Here is a 24,011-nt window from a genome sequence, read left to right as displayed (position 1 = left end):
CCCAAACAATGTCTGATAATTCCTCAAAGACTCTTGCTAAGCTAGCCTCACTCAAGAGGGTTCGGGTCTTAAATGTGGCAAGGATCAGTTTCCATTGGTGGCCTGTCCGGACCCAGAGATTTTTAGCACCCTCTGCTGCGTTGCAGGTCTGACCGCCGCCATGGTCAGGTGCTCCGCAGCTGCTGGTGACTGAGGGCCATTGGGTAATTGAGTGAGCCATTTGGGAGGCGGTGGCTAAATACTGCACCAGGGAGGCCAATTCCTGATCTGGTGAGGGAGTGTCTTGTTGAAGCTTTGTGGGCCTTCCTAATTTGGTTGTACCTGGATTAGCATAGCCCCACTCGCTTTCGGCATCTTTCGCCGGTGACAGGCGTCACTTCAATCCTGGAGATGTTGTGCATGAAAGGTATAGTTACGGCAAAAGTGACGTCACACCTCACTGACGTACTATTAATCCGCAGTGCCGTTGCGCAATATAAGCCAGTGTGCCATTAAACCGCAGCCACGCGTCAAAGCCTGCGGCTACCTGCCGCGGTGGCTTTGCGGCTATGGCATTGCACCGTTGAACCCGAGGTCGTGGGTTCGGTTCCTGGCCATGGCAGACGCATTTCGATGAGGGGCGAAATGAAAAACCGCTCGTGTGCCGTGCATTGGGCGCACCTTAAAAAGAAAACGCAGGTAGTCCAAACTAACCCGAAGTGCCCCCTACTATGGTTTGTCTCATAATCATGTCGCGGCTTTGGCACGTAGAATATATTTTTTTAAACGCCTGCGACGTCCGCCGCTATGGCTACGAGTAGCGTTGACCAACGTTCCCGGGGATACGCCATAAACAAATAGTACACAAGAAACCACACAGAGTGGCAGCGGCCACCGTATAGCTCAGTCGGCATAGCATAGATATGCGTCATGTGAAACAGGTCAGTTTTTGGCTCCCAGCGGGGATGTCATTTCTTTAATTTCCAATTCCCTCTACTAACAGCGTAAGGTTTCATCGCAAAAAAAAAACGGCATCTTTATTTCGTTGTACAGTTAAATAAAAAATCGTAATTTACATAATGTTTTCTTTTCCTTCACTGTCTGCTGTCTACTTATAGTTGTTACTAAAAATTGAGCGCCTCGCTTCCCCTTATGTTAATCGTTGAATTCACATCATTAACTTCATGCGGGCTTCTATTTCTGGGTACAGAATCTGTCGCGTGTTGAATAGGTTGCGTGTTCGTGTCACCTTCGGGTCCACTCTTGTAGGAAATAGACCGATGCATCCGGTCACGACACATAGTTGGTATATTCAGGACATGTACAACGTCGGTTCACGAAAGCTCTCAGTCACTCGTAAGTCGTGGACTGTCACTGCCAAACATGGCGATCGAAAGAACGGCACTAGCCGAGCGTGCCCGCTGTCTCCAACGTCATCGTCGCTGAAGCCCACGCGCCTACAAAAAGAAAAGAAGAAAAAGAAGAACAGACGCCCGCTACACATTCCTTTATTCACTTTTCTCCCTCGCGTTTCGCTCTTCTTTTCCGTAAGTGGTCAGTACGCTCACAACACGTGTCTCGCGTCGCCGCGTTCGTCGCCTGCTAGCCGAGTGACAACACTTCCGGCATGCATGGAAGTCACGTGACAGCCTCTGCGGGGGGCCATCGGTTATCCCTGACGGAACCAATCGCGAGTCCACGCTGCAGCCTGGGCCGTGAGATCTCACGACCCGGGAGGTCACCACCTCGGAGCTGGCTACGCGCCTCGAGAGGGCGCCTTCGCTGCCGCTCCCTTCCACGATGACGGGCCGTGTCGCTCCGTGCCAAGCCTTTGGCACATTTTCCCGCGGCTCCCAGCGGGAGACCCTTTTGGAGCGTTGCGTGTACGCTACGCGTGGTCAGCTGACCTCTGCCCGGCCGATAAGTGCGCTGATCTACTTAGGCGGAATCTTTGGCCACTGCGTGACCGGTAAACAACTTCAGCAGCTGATGATGTTGTGCAAAGACGTAACGGCAGCTCGCAAGCACGTGGCGGCATAGAAGACAGTCGAAGCGGCGTGAAGCGCTGGAGTTTGGTCGAAAATAATACAGCGTCCATTTTTTTTTGTTAAGCTTTCCTTTAGATAGGCACACTAAGAAAAATCCTTGTTAAAATTACGCGCTTTCGACAGCACATGTTTTAGCTACCATAAAATATCACAAATGTCATATCACATGTCTTAGCTATAAGTCAACAAATTGTAGAGAAAGAGGGAGAACGATATCTATTTCTCGCTGTTATGTTCGCATTTACTGCTTCGACGTTTTCTTGCGCTCCAGTCAAAGACAGTGTTGTTTTACGCGAGAGCGCTTCATGGAAAAGCAACGTTTTGACGTTAAACGTCATTGAAAGCCGTCACAGGAGGTCGTTCGCTAAAACTGCATGCAACGAAAACATCTTACTTTAATATCGTTCTGTAGGGAAAAGACGCCGACACTCGACCATGCATGTGAAGCGTGAATATATGATCTCGTTGTCGCGCCACGCATAACGCAATTGGAGCGGAATTTCGCCCTTCACTCGGTGTTCAGAGGCATAGCTAGGCAATACGTTCGTCAATTCCAGCAGGAGTATAGTCGCGGTGAAGAGAGCTCACTCAACCATAGTTGGTATAATTCATCATACTCAAACCAGTGCTCATCAGAAGTTATAGAGCCTACAAGTGCGCCAATTTTTTGCAGACATTTCACGTTCGCTCGGTTATGGCGCTCTGGCTTTGGACACGAAGGGCCCATAAATGGCGGGAAGACACTCAAGCACCAAGAAAGAGGGATATCCAACCCCTTTGGACCACGGTAAAACGAGTCCGTCTCCGCAGAAAGCGCAAGCGCACGTTCTTTAACCAACTACGAGTGTCGTGACACTCTCGGGTGCCACAATGTAGCCGGGTCATTTCGCTGCACCAGTGCCCCACACCCTCTGCAAAACAAACGGGTCCCCATTGAATAGGGAGCGAGCACGGTCGCAAAATAAGACCGTAAGACCCCCACTGGCCGTAACATGTATAATAGGGATGTAACTTTTCTGATGCGTGAATAAGTGCTATATGCTTGATTATGTCCAGTTCTGTACCTTTCTGCTCATACACCGTCTGCAAAAAGAAAACGATGGTTCACGTACCCCACTGCGGCTGCGTTCCTGGTACAGCTTATAAAATTTTCTTTCTGTCTCTCTCTTCTTTCTTGCTCTCTCTCTTTTGATTTTTATTAAAGGGAAAATGAGACATCCACCCAAACGTAGCTAAGCGCTACAAAGGAAACCCATACGGGTTCCTCGAAAGAAAAACTTCGCACGTGAAGGAAAGTTCGTCCTGGTCCGGGACCGAGACGAATTTTTCTTCGTTTTCATGTCTCATGTCTCTTAATGTCTCATTTTCTCTTTATTAATTACTTCTCTCCCCTTGCAGGTTTCCGTAGAACTACTACGATAAAACCTTTTGATTCTTGCGCAGGAAGCTGTATATGGGACTTGGCTCTCCCAAGAAAATTGTCAATGCAAGGTACTTGGGGTACTTGGGCTATTCACACTTTCCGGTACCAAAACGGAAGTTATTATCGTATATGAGTACGCATACAGTAAGCTTGTCACGTTGCCTAGCTGTCCAAACGGTTGAGTTCTTGGTGGCGGGGTGTTGTAATGACAGGTTCGTCACTAAGGTTGGTACTGAACAGTAGTCTGAAACGTCTAGGTCGCAGGTTTTATTGACAGTTTGCGATGGCCACATTACAGTATGTCGTTAGGCGCGTTACAACAACTCCCGTGCTCTCTGTCAACTTTAGGTTCACCTTATGGAACTCCAAGTTTTCATCATTAATACGTAACCTTGCACTTCGGTGTCTCTCGCAGTCCGCATGTTTTTTTGGGGACGTACCAATGAATGAGGCAATATAATGAGCCGATAACTGAGATTGTTTCCAGCAGACACTTTGGCAGCTAACGAGGAACTGCACCTTTGTTATTCCTCATTACCCTGATAACTTCACCAGGTTGCCAAATGAGATGGAAACCTACTAAGCCAGGTAGCTTCGAATTATGTCAATTCACGGACTCTTTTATTCTCTAGCAAATATTTTATTTGCCATGCTTCTTTTCCTGCATACCTACCTGACACTAGGTTCTTGCATCTCGCCTGGTTGGCTTCCAGTGACCTCGCAGCCACCAACGCTGTTGTTTCAAAACGTCGGCCACGAGATAGACACTTGTCTATAGGCGTATAATTGCGCACAGCGTGCTCTTTTCCACTCGGTGAGATTTTCCTCTCCAATTAGAATGTCATCAGGGCGGCTATTCCATTATTACTTCTCCTAAAGAGGCCTTTCGCCACTCGAAAACCCTTGACACGGGTTTTTCACAATGCTTGCTTTCTGGGCCGTATTATGTGCACGTGCGATCCTTGCGCCACTGTATGACCGTGGGAGTGCTGTGAGGCTTTCTAGTGCAATCAAGGCTTCAAAGTGTGCCTTTCAAGTATGTTTACACACTGCCGTGCTTTCGGGCAGCCGTACAGGCTCTATGAAAAGCGTTTCACCGTGTTTTTTGATGAAGAGAGCCTGGTATGCGAGATGTGCTATAGCGAAAACAACCAATTTGCCACAGAAATATTCAGAACAGCTGCAGGCCTGCCAACACGTGGACATTGACATGACATTCAAGCGCCACTTTACCACACAGAAGCGAGCTGGTACGAAGCCCGTCAAGGACTAGGAGGGCGGGGGGGGGGGGGGAAATCAGGGTCTTCGTTCAACTTTTACTCTTGTTCGAGTTAGGCTCAACTTTTTACCATGCTAGGAAGACCGTCTCGTTTTTCATACGATGGCCACAGATCAGATCACTCTAGCATGCTTCAATGTGTTTGACGGCGTAACGTATCTTACAATGTGGTATTAATCAACACATCTTGCGTTCAACGATTGTTGGCATTGTTTTCCACACCTCGGAGAAAACGTTCAAGCATATAAACGCAGCGTCATCGGCGAAATAACAGAAAGCCGACCCGAACGTCGCTCCTGTCGAGACGCCACGCTATGCGATCAAGTATTATTTTTATGCTTACAAGGTTGCTTCCTAGGGCACAACGTTACCTTGCGCTTGCAGCGATTGGTCAAATGGAAATTAATGATTTCATTTTGACACGAGTGATGCAACAGGTGACATTAGGGGTGCAAAAGAACAACAAAGTAAGGAGCAGGCACGCTAACTAGCCCGTCCTTTCTCCGATGCCGCAAAAGAATGCTGGCGAAAGAGGTCGTCGTGTCTCGCTCGGCACATCGCGTGTCGCGTTGCGTCCTACAGATGTTTACGCGCGTTTCTTTACGAGTTTCAGGGTTCCCCGCTCTCAGGCGTCGAAAGCAGGGAGCGGAGCACAGCTACATTCGCAAAGCTTTCTCTGCCTTCTTGTTTCTTTTTCGCTTCTTCTCTACTTGTCCTCTGCAAAAGCAAACAAAAATATTTAAGATGGGCCACCGAAACGGGCTGCAAGGGCCACGACGTCGCCCGGCAGCTGCGACGAACACGAGCGGAGACACTCCCTCCCCTCACAAACCCCCCACCCTTCTTTGAAGACATCTACGACGCTCCAGATCGACGCCACACACGAGCGGCACCACCGGAGGCCGGACCATCAGATGGCCCGTCCACGACGACGGCCGCGCCTGGCGAGCCGAGAGCGGCGCGCTGAGTTCCGCTGGCTGCATCGCGGACCCTCGCTGGCGTCGGCGGCCCAGTGACCCCAATTTGGCCGCTCCGCAATCACGGAGAAACGGGCACGGGCAATCAGCGCCCGCGCGCCGCCGGCGATGCGGGCGGCGTGCGAAAAAAAGTGCGCGCCTACATACTACGCTCGGCGACGTCCTCGTCGCCGCCTGCCGAGGGGACATCCCCCATACGGAAACCGAGCTCCTCGCCGGCGTCCCGGCTACGACGTCGCCGAGGAAGTGTCGGCGACTCGCGCCTCGCCGAGCGTCGGGGGCTATAGTTACGACGTGAGCGAAGGGCCCGTCGAGTAACCGCCGCTTTTATGGGTGCCCCGAGGTCCCTGCGCAGCTCCCCCGAAAGCGCAATCGTGACTACGCGTCGGGGCCGCCATAACCGGAGACGGGGCACCGTCTGTGGGCCGAGTGGCGATGACCTGAGCGCCCCGATCACTTGGTGTAACGCTGGAGACCTCCGGCTCAGTTCTTACGCTTAGCGCCGGTCACACGCATATGTGCCCACTACGTGCTTAGGCGGCGATAATATTGCAGCTATCATGTATACGGTGAAACAGACACGTCGACACCAATACAGAAAACGTCGAAAATTCGTCGGAAATGAATTTTGTGCGGTTACGAACCGGTAGCGGACCGATACCGATTGCCGGTATCGGCACGATGCTTTAACTGATTCAATGATTTGATTTATGTGGAACTGGAATTGGGGGCAATGTTTGCGCTGGTCTTTGCACGACATTAAAATGAAATTACAGTGTGAACCCCGTTGCACCCGTTGCATCAGCAGCGGGTGTTTCAAGTTGGAGAGCACGTCAGGGCAGCAACTATGGTTGGCTTGAACAGGCAAATGTTCCTATTTGTAAACGTTCGCGACAACCTAGATGGCCCAGACTGAGCTTCCCTCAGTTCGTTCAATGTTGATCACCTCAAGTCTCCATTTTTCGTAACACCTCGTTCTTTCTTAAACAGCACTGGATTCCGTCATACAAAAAATCTCCAAGGAAATGAGTGTGCTCACTGATTCGCAGCAAATGTACGCGTGTAACTCTGACGCGTGAATGCATTTACAGCGCTGCACAGAAGCCAGGCAGTGCATTAAGCAACGCGTATAGCCAAGAGAACTCCGTTGTTCTGACAGATGAGTGACACAAGTCTCCTCCACTAAACTGCAAGCATGTTTAAGCACAGCAACATACCTTTAATTCACATTCTAAGCCTTGAGTATACGCTTATACGACAAACACGTAAAAAATAAGTAACACCAGCAAGTGATTATTTCTTCGAGGTGTGCGGATCGTTCTGCATTTCTTAAGCGCCTACCACGTGGCGAAAATGCCGTTTGACATTTCTTGGATTTAATTATTTTTTATGAGAGTTTGGTGATCACCTGTTCGAATTGCATTTAGAGTATCGCTCTGTTGTGTAGGTGGTGTTTCACTGTAGGGTCTCACTGTAGTATTTCGCTATGGCTGCGCTTAAAGCCAATTATTTTAGTTTGTGTAATTATCTGTCACCTCCTTTTGCCATGCCTCATATTATTTCACCTATTTCGTTATTTTATCTGGTTACTATTTCACCACAATGGTTGCGGTGAAACAAATACATCTTCAGTTCCGACGCTCATGTCGCGTGAACATAAGTGCAGAATGCAGTGAGCACTAATTTGCTGCAGAGATTTTGTGTGACCAATATAATTGCTTGATGACGACGACGACGATTATACTGATGATGATGATGATAATCCAAACCATGGTGCATACTCACTAAAGACTATTGTCCAAGAATCGAGTGGCGCAGACAACATTTAGAGCTTCAATAAACGAAATAAAGAACTGGAGAAAATAAGGACCGTAATGGCAGTCAGACGGGGATATGATTCTTGGGTTTTGATTAAAAGGAGCAAAAACATCAACACACTTGAGAAAGATAAATAAATAAATAAATAAATAAATAAATAAATAAATAAATAATAGCGTTAGCGGTTTAGTGAGCTGGAGTGACAAGTGAAGGTTTCTGTGGCCTTGCATACCATACATTCCTATGCGTATGCCTCAGTATGGATCTTCCTGAAGATAACAGTACACGTCGGGTGCCGAGGCGTTTCCTTGATCTTGTTTGCATCAAGTGTGGGGTACAGGGACCTTCTTGCTTTTTCACCTCCTGGCCCACCGAAAGTGTTTCGTGTACACGAACGTTGCTAGCGACGGATAACTATTTACAGACAGGCGCAGCAAACGCGAGAACAACAGCGCCCCCAGGAGGGGTAGTTTTCTCCGTAGGCCGATAACGGTCTTATAACCGCTCCGCTCACAAGGGCGCGAAAGCAGGCGATGCCTGCAACCTACTTGGATTTGGAAAGTAGGGAGGAGGAAGAAGAGGAGGAGGAGGAGGACAAAGATTTGTACAGCGATGAAAGTGTGACTTTACGCGCGTACACACTATCCGGACTCCGTCGGGCACGCAAGGGGGGAGGCGCACGCACACACACACATACGCACGCACGCACGCACACGCACGCACATGGAGTAGAAGTGGCCCGACCAGTCCCTTCCCTTCGTGGCCGGCACATGTGGAACAACAGTGCCTCTGGAAGGAGGAGGGACGTTTCGGCTCTCGCGGGTCATTCGCGCATCGGACGCCGTCAACGAGAGACCAGCGGGATCGGACTTGCCGGCGCGTGAGTATATGCTAGCTATACGGGGGGTGATACGCTGAGAGGCGTCGGCGCTCTCTTCTCGGCAGGTATTCTGAGGGAACGTTTCTTTTCAAGATGGGAGATCGGTTTCACTCACAGGACATAGCGTATTCTTCAGCAAGAGGGTAGAAGCTTTGTTGCGCGTTTCTGCTAACGGGACACGGAACGAAACCACGACGGTGTTTCTCTTGTTTTCGGTCGGATCGAAGAAAACTAGTCCGGTTATAAATGACCTAGATTTATGTGAGCGATTTCTCCGGCGGCGTTCCGGTCGAAACCAGTAAACATTGTCGCTTCTCCGCTGGCGTCGCATGGTGGGAGTTAGCGAACCTTTTCAAATTTGCGAATAGGTCTAATGCGTTTGCTAAGTTGTAGTTACATCCGAGCCTTACGAGCACTGACTTAGAAACTTCATGCCTGGGTTTTGATAGTGCATATTCGTACGCACAATATTATTAGTTAGAAAGAGTGCGCTCGCAATTTTTTTATGTTGGTGAACAATACAAGAAAGTGGTACCTGTATCAGGAAATATTTAATATTAGTCTTTACGCTACGTCATGCTTGGTATGGCTTCAGCCAAACGAAAATATCATAATCGTGTCAATATAGAACAATTCACAGGCAGATTTTTCACGCATGTGGTACTTGCGTTCTCTCTGTTCGAAAGCTTTGATCTAGCTTTAGAAGTCAATAATTAGCAACTTTCTCAATCACAGTGGAAAAGGAGCTGGGAGAGCCAGGAATAGCCCGCAAAGAATAAGAAGTCCAGCTAAAATCGAACTGTCAGTAAAGCAAATCCTTAGTGCTTCGGTGGGCACCTATATATTTGAAGTACTGAAAACTGGGCACATTTAAAAAACGAGAACGGCCGGCTATAGTTTATGTGCATTTTCATTGAGAAAGGGTTATCGTAATATATCTCTGTTCGACATAGTTCCCCACTCATACAACACGCGTATATCAACACAGCACACTGTTGCCGCCGGAGAATAGAGCTGAAGATACTTATATAGATGATAAGTAAATCGCTGTTTTTTTTTGCTTGTTATCATCGCAAATCTTCATATCTCCGAGAGTTGCTTAAAAAGTATGCAAAAACGCAAACCGCTTCTCTCTAAGACCTTTCGTTACAACAGATGCGGACCATGCTGAGATCGAACAGCATCAGCTTTCTCCACCATCGCATGTAGTCTGTGAAAGCGCGCATTCCCATCGTGCTGCAGAAGGACCAGAGGCGAGAAAACCTCAACATTTCCACCTTATCGCAGGCGCCGGGTTACCCTCGAGCAGGTAACATACGACATGCTGCTGACGCCCGACCTTCTGGGCGCGTAATATGAGACTAACTGTTTACGACATTGGAAAAACATAAGCATGAGTACGGACGAAAAGCACGAGCACCATTTGAAAACCATGAGCAAAAACCAGAGCTTCACCCTGCGTCCGTACTGCTGAAAGCTTCTTTCGTCTTTCTGACGAATTCCACTTCCACTATATTCACTTCTTCCCTCAGTCTTTGACTGGGCATAATGTATCCAGCACTCACCGCCGATGTCTGTGCTTTGGAAAAAACAACCTCGCCACGCTTAGTGGTGCCATAACAACGTCTCGCAGACGTACGCCCACCACTCTTGTGCGTACAACGAGAGTTCTGTTGGTAGCCGATTAACGGGCACATTGTGCAGTACCTAACATCGTGGACGATGCGGTGCACCAATTATTGCGCAATGCTTTATTCCACTGCCGCTTCATCCCGTGACGGAAAATCCCCATCCACCCTTACTGGAGCAGAATGCTACAGATGGGATCATTTCACTGTCCTTCAAGAGCAAACTGAGCCATTAATAAGCTGGTAACTAATCATACACGTCATCAATGGCGGAACGCCACTTCTTGTGCACGAGCCGTTAACCTACTTATATACTGAGTCCGGCTTTATCTGAGAATCACCTTGCCCGAAGCGAAGTGCGTCAGTCTGGCGTACTCTTCGGAATACATTGTGTCATTACCACGATTGCGTGATTTACATACGGGCACCTGCCCACTTCTACAGTCATACGGTATGCACTTGACGAATTTACTTTCTTCGTACCTAAAGCCAAACCTCCTCAACAAACTCTATCTAGCTGCACGTTTCCAACTGAGCGGCCATATACAGAGCGCTTTGTCGGATAACGGGTCCTATTAAGACCACCTGGCCTGTGGGAACAAGGTCGTCAACTCACAGACCCAATAATATTTGAAATATTTAACGGTCTTTTGCACTAATCTGATATTTTGCAGAAATATTGCATTTGTTCAGGACTTGCAGTGTTTCAGGATAGGGTAGGATAGGATTCATGGACATGTTCATTGAAGACACAGATGCTGCTTTGATGTAGACTCCTATAGCGTACTGCACCGTGCTCAGGAAAGGAAAAGTGAAAGATGGTTAAAGCGGTGACGGTGAGGACAGAGCCCCAACGAATACATGATGTAGGTCATATAGGCCAGCATGCTCGTAGAAATCACGGGTCGACGTCAAAGTTGCACGAGCGGAGAGCTTACATTCAGACAAGATATATGCCTTATCTGAGAACGGTCACATAACTTTATGGCGAGAAACATTCTTGGTTTTCTCAAACGCATCGCCTTTTCTGCAGTGCTGTCGCAGCAGTAAATGGCTTAAACTCATTCAAAAGTTCGTTGAGCAAATGCATACATCCTTCTTCAAAGAAAGATCGACTTTATACTTACACACATATAATGATATTGCGGTGTTACAATGAGCGACAACATTCTCTGAATTAAAACTGCGGCTGAGAGAATTTGATAGTCGACCAAAGTAGCATGCCGTAAGCTTCTTACATCGCGAAGCTGAACCAGGCACGCAGAAGCTGCCCGAATCGGTGACCAACTGTGAGCGAACTCTGCGGAAGCCGAAAACCCACGGCTTGCGAACAAAGTTGCAGCTAAACACCTCGGAATACCTGACGATGAGTTCCGCACTTCTGCAACGGGATACTTCCGTAATGACGTCACCGAGTAGTTAGCTACGGGAGCGCGAGCCGTATGCGGGTCATAGTAATCCGTTCTAAATCTGGCGAGGAAGAGTAGTTTCGAAAGGGTTCTCGGAAAATACCAGGCCAGGTCGCGCACGTTCTGCGCTCGAGCGTGCCTCGACAAGACGGTAGGGAGGCTGCCGCAGATGGCAGATAACGCGTGCAAACGCGAACCTCGATGCGATGCTTTTCCTCGAAGGAACGTGATCCTCTCAGCGCGAGGCGACAAATTTTATCTCGTCTGGGTCATTCGCTTGAGCCGGCTCGCATGCCCGCGTTGAGGCCGAAACAATTGCCGCGTTCTGTACGTCTCTGAGAACGTATACCTCAAGCGGCGTCAAATTTTGCCAACAACTGTAAGTTTCCTTACAGAGAAGCAACGTAATTGCTTTATAAGTATACATAAAAAAAGAAAGGGCCCGCCAGTGAGCGTTTTGTGGGATCACATTAACAGATGTGTTAGTGTGTTTCCGTCATACCGTTGCCGGCCGGTTATGAATGCGTTGTGTTCATTGCTTCAGCTTCTTTGTTCAGTGTGTTACTGCCTTTAGCGGTAGTACGTGGAACTGGTGTTCGCTTCATGTCTCAAAATAGGTGGGGAAAAAATGCGATACTGTTATTTATTCGGGAGCACCCGAATGCCTCATTGCTTTTGGAATCACCTTTTGCCTCATTGCTTTTGAAATCATCTATTTGGTGCGCGTTACAGGAATTTTACACTTTAAAGCTCGTGGGCTGTAACAGCAGGAGCGACTGAATTCACCGCAGCACTCGTAAACTTCGTCCCCTCGAATATCAATGCTGTTAGGACGAGGGATGAATACCGGTGCTATGCAAGTTTAACGCTGTCATGGAAACGCGGGGTCACCCGCCTTTTACACAGATCCAATTTGTGCACATTTAGGCTAATTACACCCAGTCTGTATTCGGAAAAGTCAAAGACGATGGTGCAACTTGATGTGAGGGACATGAAAACAAACGATCATTTCTTCTAGTCCTGTCGGCTTTTCTGACTATTTTTTCATTCATTACAGTTTTTTCCCGCAATGTTTTCCTTTTCTTCCCAAACAGCACAACATGCCTTTTTATTGCCTCCACTTATTAGTCAGTTTCTCATGGAGTTGCTATACGGCCCTCTTAGAGGTAACCTAATCAAAACAAATCAAACGCAAAAACGCATGATGTTTGCCAAAGAAAGTGTTAGGTTAACGGTACATGAGAGATTGCAGCCTATTTAACACCCGTTAGCTAAACCGACAGGTCGATAAGGCTTCAAAAAAGAAGGCGCACATGTATATATAAAGAGAGTGTAGGATTCAAGCTCGTTAACTGTCCAACTCTCCGCTTTGCCCCAGTAAAGCTCTCACATTTTATTTCTCAAACTGGATGAGGAAATGGCAATGTAAATTTCGCATAATATATATATATATATATATATATATATATATATATATATATATATATATATATATATATATATATATATATATATATATATATATATATATACATATCATGCGAAATGTACATTGTGTATATGAACATATATATATATGAATATATATATATAGAATGTTCCTTGTTCGACGTACGCATAATAAGAGGAAATTTTCTTGGTTTCCCTTCAGTCTCCCTTCTTGCCTTTTTTTCCTGCTGCTGAATATATATATATATATATATATGGCACATTCGAATATATATATATATATATATGGCACATCAGCAGGAAAAGAAAGGCAAGAAGGGAGACTGAAGGGAAACCAAGAAAATTTCCTCTTATTACGCGTACGTCGAACAAGGAACATTCTAGCGTACGCTCTCTGCCTTCGCTCAGTCGCTGAGCTTTCACAAAGTACTGAGCGACCTAAAGACGTCGAAGGTTGAGCAAGAAACACACATCACACCCTGTATGCATCAGAAAGTCAACTCAAAGTAGTCAAAGTCAACTCAAAGTCAAAATTTCGTTGAAATTTAGTGCTTTTGCGTATGCCCAACACCTCGCTTTCTTAAGTGTTAGGGTGATTGTTTTACGATTGATGCGTATTTTGATTTAGACAGAAGTGAAAAGGCACTCATCTGCAAAGTTGAGGCAGCCGCTAGCTGGGTCCTCAACACTCAGGCAGCGAGCGTACGTACGATGATTCGCGCAACTACATTCGCGATAGCGAACCGTTGATTTGGTCATCGAGGGAACGAAACGCGCCCAGATGGACAACGCTTCTTGGCTAAAGGACCACTGAGCTGCCTCGTTTGTTTGTGACGGTAAAGTGAACGGTTACGCGCTCTCGCGCGGAGGTCGCGATCTGCACCCCCGTTCGTGACCTCACCCGAGACTCGCTTTTCTCGCAGAGCGGGCGCGTGCACACAGGGTGCGGCAAGATGAAGATGGCGGCGCTGCTCCTCGTCGTGCTGCTGGTGGCCGCAGTGGCGTGGGCGTTCCCCGACGGGGCACCGGTGGGCGCCTGCGACTCCTTCATGCCCCGGCACGGAACCACAGCGGCACTGCCGAATCCCACCACCCCGTACGCCGTGGTGCAGTCGAAGGCGCACTACAACCCCGGCGACATCGTCACTGGTACGAAGCGCCGGGCCCCACTCACCTCCGTCAAGCGATCTGAGTGCACGAAAACTTGTGCACTCGCGCACAGCCTCGCAAATTTAAGCGAAACTAGCTCATCGCGCTCTTTTTTTTTTCTTTTTTTCGCGTCGTAGCTTGAGCGTTTCAAGATTTGGTAAGACGTACAGCCTTTGTCAAAAGCTTCAAAGCCGCTTTGCGAGTGAATCCGTTCCGCTGCGCCTTATGGCAGCGCTCTGATGACGTACCTGAAGCTCGAAAACTCGCACGAATTAATAGCAACACTTTCCCTTTCAAGCCATGGAAGTTATGAAGCAACGAAATGGAGCGAGAGGCCTAGAACATGGCGTGGTGCGACGACAGATACGGTCTCACGTGCAGCGGCCTCAAACGTTTGACATGGGCTGTATTTTTTACACTTGCCCGCTAGAGGCGCGTGTTACGTTATTTTACTGAATGTGTACGCGACCATGCTGGCGTTCTTTGGCCACACTTGGACCTTGCGCCAGTAAACAACACACGCTCAATGTGTGTGCAACTGCGAAAAAAAAAGATCTTTTTAAGCGATCTTTCAAGATATGCTTGAAGCCCCTCTGTTTTATATAAAGAAACAAGCTGCTGGCACCTTATAAATTCCTCCCAATATTATCTCGGGGAAGGCTGTATTTTCGATCACTCATTTTCAGATCTAATCTAAGGTATCTAAATCTAAATCTAAAGTTTAGCGCAACACCCCACTTCGGCGACGCGCGTCCTGACAATACACTGGGGGAACTATACATGTGGCATAAAATTAACACTGACGATGCTTGTGCCGTTTGCCTTTCGTCGCATACTTTTTCGCTAGCTGAAAATGATATCACAGATAGTGGGCAATCGGGTTTACAGCCGCTACCTGCATAACTGCTAACAAGGGTTTCATAAGTGGCTGCGAAGTCTGGAAACTTGGAGAAACGAGACAAGACGCTCTACAGACTCGCCTATTCCGAAGCACTGATGCACCAAAACAGTATTTATATTCATGTATGATCCTACCCTCACAGCTACAGCTAGACGCCACATGAGGTCCTTTATTCTCCGAATCTCTCTTCGGCGGGCGTCTCCCGCCCCTCAAAACCTTTCGTAAGTGCATTTGCAACAGGAAGCGCCTAATTGCATCACTGAAGTCGTTCCATTGAGTGGGAGGGCAAAGCCCGACTGCAGGCGCACCAGTGCACTAGAGCGTAAATAGGGCGCCGCGTGGTTGCGTATGACTCTGTGACCGTATCGCCTTGTTACACGCATTGCTGCTCCGGACCTAATCCAGCGCGCTTTCAAAGAAGAAAAGAAAGAAAAAAAAGCGAAGAAGAAGCAAGGAAACAGATATCTCCGTCAACAACAGTTGTTGCAGGGTCGTTTTAACACAGCAGTTAACAAATTCCGCTAAACTACGACCGGGTAAAATGTGGGCCTTCGCAACACGAAGCTCCTCCCTCAAACAGACGACTTTACAAGGTGTTTAATGGGAACGTACGTGCACTGAAAAGCAAATATTATGCAACAACTAGCTTTCTTTTTTATTCGGGGGATTTTCCGCATGGTGTATTTAGTAAAAAAAATTTAACAAAATGCATCGAATAAACGCATGTAGCTCGGGTTATGCATGCAGCTCAGGTTATGAATAAACCCATGCAGCATGCAGGTTAGCGCATTTACGGCAGCTCTGTTCTGCTCAACTAGGGAGCAACGCAAGTGTGCAGTTCGGAAAGCTTTCATCGATATAAAAGGTAAGCTTTATTTTTGTAAGGAGAGAGACAAAATTGACGCAGTGTGTGACCAACGAAACTCCTAATTCTGGATTGACGTCAAGCTACGCCGGTGGTTTGCTTCTTCGCCGAGGCTGCTGCCCCATGATTAATCAGGTTCTAAAGGCCGCTTCGCGGGGTCACTCCCTGGCAAGGGTCGCGACCAACATTGTCGAAAGCATTTACGTGGTACCTCACGTCTGAGACCTTGTCATGGACATCTGAGACTAACTTTGGTTTTGGATTTCAATTTGTTTTTCCTACGCAGTGACAGTGACGACGAGTGGCCCGTCCTTCAAGGGCTTCATCGTACAGGGCTTCAACCCGCAGACGCGCGAGGTGATTGGCGAATTCCTGGGCGGCCCGGGAACGCACGTGATTCCGCAGTGCTCTGCCATCACGCATGAAAACAACCGGAACAAGAAGGCGGCTACGCTCAACTGGAAAGCACCGCTAAACTCTGGACCTGTCATGTTTAGGTATGCGCGCAACAATGCATACGAGTCGGTTGTAGCAAACTCCCGTTATCCACGTTTTTCGAAGAATATATTACCAGACCGTATATAAGACAGCTCACTGTAGACGAGGAGTGACCGCCCTTCTAAACTCCCATTTAATTTAAACGTGGCGAGTGGGTCGCACAACTTTGCTTCCCAACCGAACAGAACTTTAAAGCCTGCTTTACTGACCCTTGTAATTGCATTTATGCGCTCATCAGCACAGGAGTATCGCGAGGACTGTAGTAATCCTTAGGTAGCCATGATCAGGACTCCGAAGTTGGCCGCATGCCGGCTGCCTTTAACTGAAATCGTCTTAGGGTCTAAGAGTCTAAAGTTCTAGGCAAACTAAGACTTTCATTCACGAAAGTCAGTTTGATTCGTTCCGCGGTAGCGCGCTGTTAAAACAACGGACGAAAATAATACCGTGCGTCTTGTTACTCGATGGCCGGTGAAGTCCCGCAGCTGTCACAAGATGGGCAATATCCTCCTGCAACTGTGGAGCTCGAAGCTAACTCGTAAGAGCCCTGGTTAGTGAGGCCCAAGAGCACACCTCGCTTAAAGGGCAATGACAAAACTCGGTAGCCCATCGCTTCTCTGCTCCTACTCTGCTCCTTCTCTGCTCCCGGAATCGGTTTTTAGGAACGATCAGATCTCCTGATCATATCCCTCAAGTCCTGGCTGTCCAGTACGCCCGTGATAGGGCTAGGAGGCTTGACCTCCCGGTCCCAACATGGAACTAGCCAGGCAGGTAGCAGCACCTTGTACAGGACCAGAATAAAGTTTTTCCTCCTCCCTCCTCCTCCTCCTACGAGTACCGAGCTTTAAGACTAATGTCGCTGTGCGTACACATCGCCGTTTGATGTCTCGGCGCCTCCGTTATGGCTCCCTTCAAAACAGGTCATGGCTGCTGCATACCAGGACGTCGTAAATTGTACGTTCACTAGATACGTCGCTGTACAAAGGTTGTCAGGGTGGGACGACTCCCTAAACAAGAGATTGGCGATTACGCTTTGCAGACCTTCCGCTCGTAAAAAAAAAAGCCGTTCAAAAGACTCGGAGATCTAAACTATGAAAAATCGTGGCAGCTGTTAATGCAGGCGCTTTACGACTGTGTGCACTCCAAGTTGATTTTTGCGTGGTTCCGTGGCTTTTTATGCTAATACAAGTCCTTCAGCACAAGAGAAGGCATGTCTTTCTACTTGTACAAGGCGCACGTATGCAAACACGGAGGCCACCACGCCGACTTCATCAATATTCGACACTGGATATTCTAATGAAACCTTTTCGGCACACATTAAATCAAAATATCAGGAGTGAGGCCTTGAATACCTGTTTTAAGTCCGCGTTGACACATGTATCAGCAGCCCGCTTGGCTGATCGATATTCACAAAGTACCAGCTTGCATAGAGAAAGTTAGAGCGTAAAGACGCACCTCCATTGGCTGCCTAAATATATAATCAAGAATATCAACGGGCGATTATCTAAACATTTATTGTGCTCCAGGCACAGCAGCTGGTCTATAACGCAGTGACCGCAAAAAAATAAACAAAGTAAAGAAGAAAAAGTCCCTTGAACACGCCCTTGTTTTACGAGAAAAAAAAAAGAACAGACACGATTGCGCCGTCCGCTTCTTACCCGCTATATCACAACGCACATATAGGTCATGTATAAGACAGGCCACATTTTTCAGCGTTGCGTTAAAATTTGTTTCGCCACTGTCGCGTTAGCGTTGGGAAGCCTAGCGTGAATTTGCGGCATCTTGCGTGACTACGTTATCGGCTGGTGTAACGTGCGCGACTATCTTCGTTTAGTTTTCCTTTTCTTTCTCTTTCAGGGCCACTGTTGTCAAATCCTTCACGGAGTTCTACGCCAACCTGCTAAGTCAAAGTGCAGGCTACTGAAAAGAGAATTCCATGGACTTTACACAGGGAACCATCGGCCATAGCGTATTTACAATGTGCGATACTGCGGCATTTCACTTAGCTCTGTGCTAAATCACAAACGTGTATTCTCGTATTTTTTAAAAGTTCTTTTGAGTTGTTTTTTTCTCGCGAACCACACTGCCTTCTGTAAATAAATCGCCTCTTTTTTTTGCGTCGACTTCAACTGTCTTCCGCCTCATTTTTATTACGAGACATGACTACACTGGCAATTCAATCTCATCCAGCCAGTATTTGACGACCGGGTAGAACTTGGCCTGCCAGGCGTCGTCAAGCTTCCGCTCCTCTTGAGCCTGCTTGTAGCGCCATTCTGGGATTGTTGTCGACTTCTTGTTGTTGTAGAAAGAACTCAGCTGAAAAGTGTTATTAGAAAAGTTCAAAGGTTTAAATATACAAGGTGGTCTCGCGAACCGCACTGCCTTCTGTAAATAAATCGCCTCTTTTTTTTGCGTCGACTTCAACTGTCTTCCGCCTCATTTTTATTACGAGACATGACTACACTGGCAATTCAATCTCATCCAGCCAGTGTTTGACGACCGGGTAGAACTTGGCCTGCCAGGCGTCGTCAAGCTTCCGCTCCTCTTGAGCCTGCTTGTAGCGCCATTCTGGGATTGTTGTCGACTTCTTGTTGTTGTTGTAGAAAGAACTCAGCTGAAAAGTGTTATTAGAAAAGTTAAAAGGTTTAAATATATAAGGTGGTTGAAAACGTCAATGCGCGCAGATGAAAGCACCACGGAAACCGCACAAACAGCTGGTTACGAATCAAGATAACACAATATTACGTGAACAGCTCAGTGTGTGTCATGGCTTCCTTTACGCATTCGATGACGCGTTCAGCAGTGAATGCACAGCTCTTATACAACAGATTAGCCTGCCCGCTCTGTATATATTCTGTATATAATGGGTTATACTGTTCCACAGCGGGCACCAATGTTGTGAAGTGGTCAACGGTGGTCGACCAAGAGGCATCCCCTGAATCGCTATTGAGGCTCTATACTAATTTCTTGTTAGAGCACTGCTGATCACTTCAAGCTTGCGTTTCCCAGTGAACCACTATCTTGCTCAGTGCTAGGAAGGTGCTATGACATGTCCAACAGTTTGTTGTCTACCCATTTCGACGCCCTACCAGTTCTAGCTGCACTACTCGTAGGTGACGTCAGAAAAAAATTAACGATTCAACTTGCCACAGTGCGATGCAATGTGGCACGTGGGTATTCGAGAATGAACGCGAAACCATCCTTGAAATTTGTTCACTATTATATCTGCGACGTCTAAGCACATACAGATAACGCCACGGTATTGAGCCGATAAAACCATTCACACAATGACAGACGACATATAACCTTCGGAATTGCCGGTTTTAGCAGACGATCACGTCTTTGTCAGGCGAGTGTGCATGTTGCAGGCGAACACAATTGAGTTTTTGGTCGAGGAGTGACTTCGTACTGACGCTGGTCTGCTGTAAGAACGTAGCCAATTTCCTAATAAAATTTTCATTACGCTGCAATTTGATGTTCATAACGTTGCACGATCGCAATCGCAATAGTTGCACAATGGACTTTTTGATCTTCGTGTATTTGTGCAATGGCTCCACAAACAGGATATCCACAAACAAGTGCTTCGCGTGAAATCTCCTTTATGCGGTGAAAAGCTCACCATCTTAGCGTCTGCCGATTCACTTGCTGACTCTAGAAGCGACTCTTCAATTTGGAAGAGTACCTCGGGGACATGGCTGAACCTAGAAGAAACAGAAGCGAGTCGTTTCATTTAATAAAACGATATACATTCAGCATGAGTGAATAATTAGTCACGCTCATACAACGCGAAGCCCTAAACTCACGACACTTGGCCCTCAATTTGCAACGCTCGAGTCTTCAATCTGGCGGCCCTTCAGCAATCGTGTGCTAGCGAAGAAGCCGTACATTCGAGTGATTACTGAGCCTCCACCATCACTTACACATCTTGAATATGAATACACGACAGGCGACATAGCGTTCCTGCGTTTAGAGCATTAAGGTAGACAAGGTTTGATGTAAATATTTCTGCTATATAGATTACATCGCCCTTCCTCGGCGCCTTTGAACAAATATATATTTATGGAGTCAGTAAAACGGTTGCCTGAATACCACTTACATGTTTCATCCACTATACTTAGCCGCAATGTTCGCTAGCGAATAAAGAAATAAATAATATTGTCTAACATACTTTAGAAGTACACACGAACAAGGAGCACTGTTCAAGCATGCCTATCTTACAACCGAATTCCCTTGACCATGCGTCAAGTGCTCAGACTAAGAAGACAACTGCACTGAACACAGAACTAAATGACGACTGCTCTATTCTCGCTTACCTCTTGTGAATGGACCCCCACTCGTCATTGATGAACTTGAAGGCGACAGGTTTGCCCTCGTGGTTGTCCGAGAAAGACGTGAAGAGATCGGGGATGTCCTCGTGACGGATCACATCGTCAGGTGCCACCACGGACTTGAGGTAGCTGCAAGCAAGACAAAGTGCGGTGGATTTGTCGAGAAAAGAGCACGGCTGTACACTGATCCGCCGACACAAGACATTCCAAGCCTCACACCGTGTCTTCTATAGTCGCAAGGTAACTCTTGCCTCTGTTGACACTGCTGCGAAATATAAGTCTGATGTATCTGGCGATCTATGATTAAGTAATCATCTACGTTAATTAAGTAAATCAGAACTTGGCGCAACACATCTCCTTATACCCTACAATCCTAGTCTATTCTGTTTCCTTTCTTTCCTTTTGTTTTGTATGAGCATGGAAGCAATCAATTTAGCGCTCCATTTATTTGTTTTTTTTTCTTCCGTGTCCTAATACGTTCTGTTAACATATTTGTTGGTATTTCGGTGCTTGCGAATTTAGGGTGCACGCCTTCGGAACACGTCGAAGAGAACAGGCAGAAAACGATAACACGCTTTTGCGTGCAGTCTAGCCACTATGAATCCTTACTTTCCGAGCTGCTGCGCGCTGCGCGAGCAGCTGAGTGCCTTGATGATGTCAGCTCGTTCGGACGGTTCTTCGGACTCCTGCAGCCGGTCCCAGAGGAACTTCCAGTTCCTCTCTCCGCCGATTTTCACCGCCTCGCAGAACACGGTGTACCGCAGGTGCGACGGCAGACTGCACACGTGGCAGAGAGCCGGTAGACAGGATTCGTACGCGTTGCAATGCAATTCGCTAAGTTAGGTAACCGACATTTCTTTATCGCTAGCGCAGAAACCAGAATTCGGCCATTATACCGCTGCTTCTTATTTATTTTTTTACTGCCGGTCGCTACGACGAACGGAATACCTTGTTTTCTTGTGTACGCAAAGTATAAGACGAAAACTAAAGCTGTCCTACATTTAAAGTCACGACGCGTACACTAAAAGTGAGCCACTCCCGCTATTCGTCAATGACGTTTGCTCATGTAACTGATGGTTCGCCCGCTCCCTCGCTCCTTCAATAGCTGGCTCTCTCACGAACTCACCAACACAGTGGTGATTCATTCGTTCATTCCTAATGTAGACATGAAACAGTGAAGTAGCAAAAAACGTTTTGTTTTTGAGGCACTGGACGAATACTAGGCGCATAGATTAGCCTGATACCATGCTGCTTGGACAAAAGTGCTGAAAGCTGAAAGTGTGCCACCGTTGCATTTTGCTTACTCATCGGCCGCAGCTGGGTTCTCCTTCACCTCGTTGAACATCTCCATGGCCTTGTCGATGCATGGTTGGTAACCGTAGTAGCAAGTCAGGAAGGCGAGCTCGGACTCGAGCTCACTGCATTCGCGCATTACACGTTCCAGACACGTGTCAGGACAGAGCTTCGATTAAGGGGATATACAATGAACGAAATCTTAATAACGCTTGTTTGTTTTTAGGAATTGTGCGTCCAAAGAATTAACGTAATATACACAAAGCAGAAACAATTTATAACTCCTGTGCTGTGGCGCTTTTGCAAATTATATCTAACTGACCGACCAATAATCCGACTTACTGACTGATTGATATGTCAATCAATTTATTGGCCCTCCGTTGGCCAATTGATGCTCGGTAGGTTGGTGAGCTCATTGGCCAATTCCCATGAAGCACAGGGGAACAAAAATGTGTACTTAACAACGGGAAAGTGAGCCCTTCAATTAGGTTGCAATATCGACGTCAGATCTCTCAGCATTGGCTTCTGACAGTCAGCTGAATGCCCATCAGGAGACGTGAAACAACGTTCACCGTAGAGCATGCAGAAAGAAAAAACAAGTCTATAGATGAGAGTATTTCAGCACCGAACTCGGCACCGTACTGCGAGAAGCAATGGCGTTCCATTACTGCGAGTAAGAAAGAAAGGACAGGGCAAAAGTGGTCTTCTTACGCGGACAGAAGCGACGTCTCGTTGCCATCCCAAGAGATGTTCCCGAAGTTGGCGCTCAAAAGTGACGACATGTATCCCTGCGTACGATGCGAAAGAACGTTATAGCTGTTTCTAATAAGCACGACATTAGTGGCAGCTAACGGAAGTGAAAACGCGATACCACATGGGCAAGCTTGGAACGCACGGCTTACAAATGTGCCCGTTGAATGCGTTCAGTCTCTTCAAGAAGAACTTGTTCTGAACAAACTATTAAACTGGCGACTCCACGCAATTATGTATTGAGTACATCATAACAATTTTGCGGCCGTTTCATGGAATGAATCGTACACGCACGTTTAGTTAAGCTCATAATGCTGTACGTTTATAAAGCTGTATAATCTCAGTTTTTTGACACGCGTACGTTAGCTAGATCATTTCACTCAAGGACATCAAATATGAATGTTTGATGCCCGCTATTCATCCCGGCGCGTGTATTCCAACGGTATAACGAATGAGCAAACAATCGGCAGACGCGCACCTTCCACTTCGAGTACGACTCGGTCGTCTGCAGCCGGACCCCGACATCCTTCATCTTTTCGAAGGCCGCTTTCCATGGGATGTAGTCTTGCTCCTTCAGTAAGTATTTCGTGGCCTCCAGGGCTACGGTGTAATTCACGAGGCCGGCCCTGGAACAAACGGCAGCCAAATGGTTGCAAGTGAAATGTTTGAGCAAAAGTGACCTAAGCCGTTTGCCTTTGAAGTATGCAGGTCCTTGAGATCGGCGATAGCCACGGTAACTGATCACTCCGTCCTGTGTCTCTGGTCTCGCGCCGTGCATGCTGCACCAACAGCGTTCTCTCTGAACGACGAACACATCTACTGCATAACGCCCGACGGCTCCATGGTTTTCTCCAGCGCGATTGGACGCTATTGATATACTGCTCCACTGCGCGCATTAATCATGTCGTGTTCAGGCTGCTGTTATAGCTGCTGTCTCAGAATGCTGAGACAGCTTTATTATCCAGCTGCTGCTATTGTTCGAAGACGCAGTGCAGCTACCGAGCCTTTTCGTTTATATATATATATATATATATATATATATATATATATATATATATATATATATATATATATATATATATATATATATATATATATATATATATATATATATATATATATATATATATATAATCAATTCGAGTTAGTAGTGGACTCCCCTGCGAACGTCGGCATGACTTCATTTCCCCGCCAAGTGTTTCCAGATGCCGGGCTGCTTTGAGAAACCTTAATGGCAAGTTCTTTTACTAACTTTGAACAAACCATGAGTTCGACATGAAGAATGTATTTTGCTAAGAACTCAGTGTACATAAAGCAGTGCCAACGTGTGCAGACTGTTG

At 47.1% G+C, this 24,011-nt stretch overlaps 2 protein-coding genes across 2 annotated transcripts in view; both read right to left on the bottom strand.

The window, feature by feature from the left end:
• The window catches only part of LOC135898350 (angiotensin-converting enzyme-like), a 44,851-nt gene extending 26,702 nt beyond the window's left edge, over positions 1-18,149 (bottom strand). Inside the window, exon 1 of the mRNA XM_070537593.1 lies at positions 17,653-18,149. Within this exon, the coding sequence (XP_070393694.1) occupies positions 17,653-17,677 (25 nt within the window). The 5' untranslated portion in view covers positions 17,678-18,149. The remainder of the gene's footprint in view (positions 1-17,652) is intronic.
• A 463-nt stretch (positions 18,150-18,612) lies between these two features.
• The window catches only part of LOC135898421 (aminopeptidase N-like), a 38,815-nt gene continuing 33,416 nt past the window's right edge, over positions 18,613-24,011 (bottom strand). The window contains exons 14-20 of the mRNA XM_065427347.2: positions 23,150-23,297; positions 22,633-22,709; positions 21,933-22,046; positions 21,238-21,405; positions 20,614-20,757; positions 19,920-20,001; positions 18,613-18,914 (exon numbers count right to left, since the gene is read on the bottom strand). Coding sequence (XP_065283419.1) covers positions 18,759-18,914; positions 19,920-20,001; positions 20,614-20,757; positions 21,238-21,405; positions 21,933-22,046; positions 22,633-22,709; positions 23,150-23,297 — 889 coding nt within the window. The 3' untranslated portion in view covers positions 18,613-18,758. The remainder of the gene's footprint in view (positions 18,915-19,919; positions 20,002-20,613; positions 20,758-21,237; positions 21,406-21,932; positions 22,047-22,632; positions 22,710-23,149; positions 23,298-24,011) is intronic.

The sequence above is a fragment of the Dermacentor albipictus genome, chromosome 4, assembly GCF_038994185.2.
Source record: "Dermacentor albipictus isolate Rhodes 1998 colony chromosome 4, USDA_Dalb.pri_finalv2, whole genome shotgun sequence".
In the NCBI taxonomy this organism is placed as follows: domain Eukaryota; kingdom Metazoa; phylum Arthropoda; class Arachnida; order Ixodida; family Ixodidae; genus Dermacentor; species Dermacentor albipictus.
Note: the sequence above shows the minus strand (reverse complement) of the source record. Positions and strands in the feature narration are given on the sequence as shown.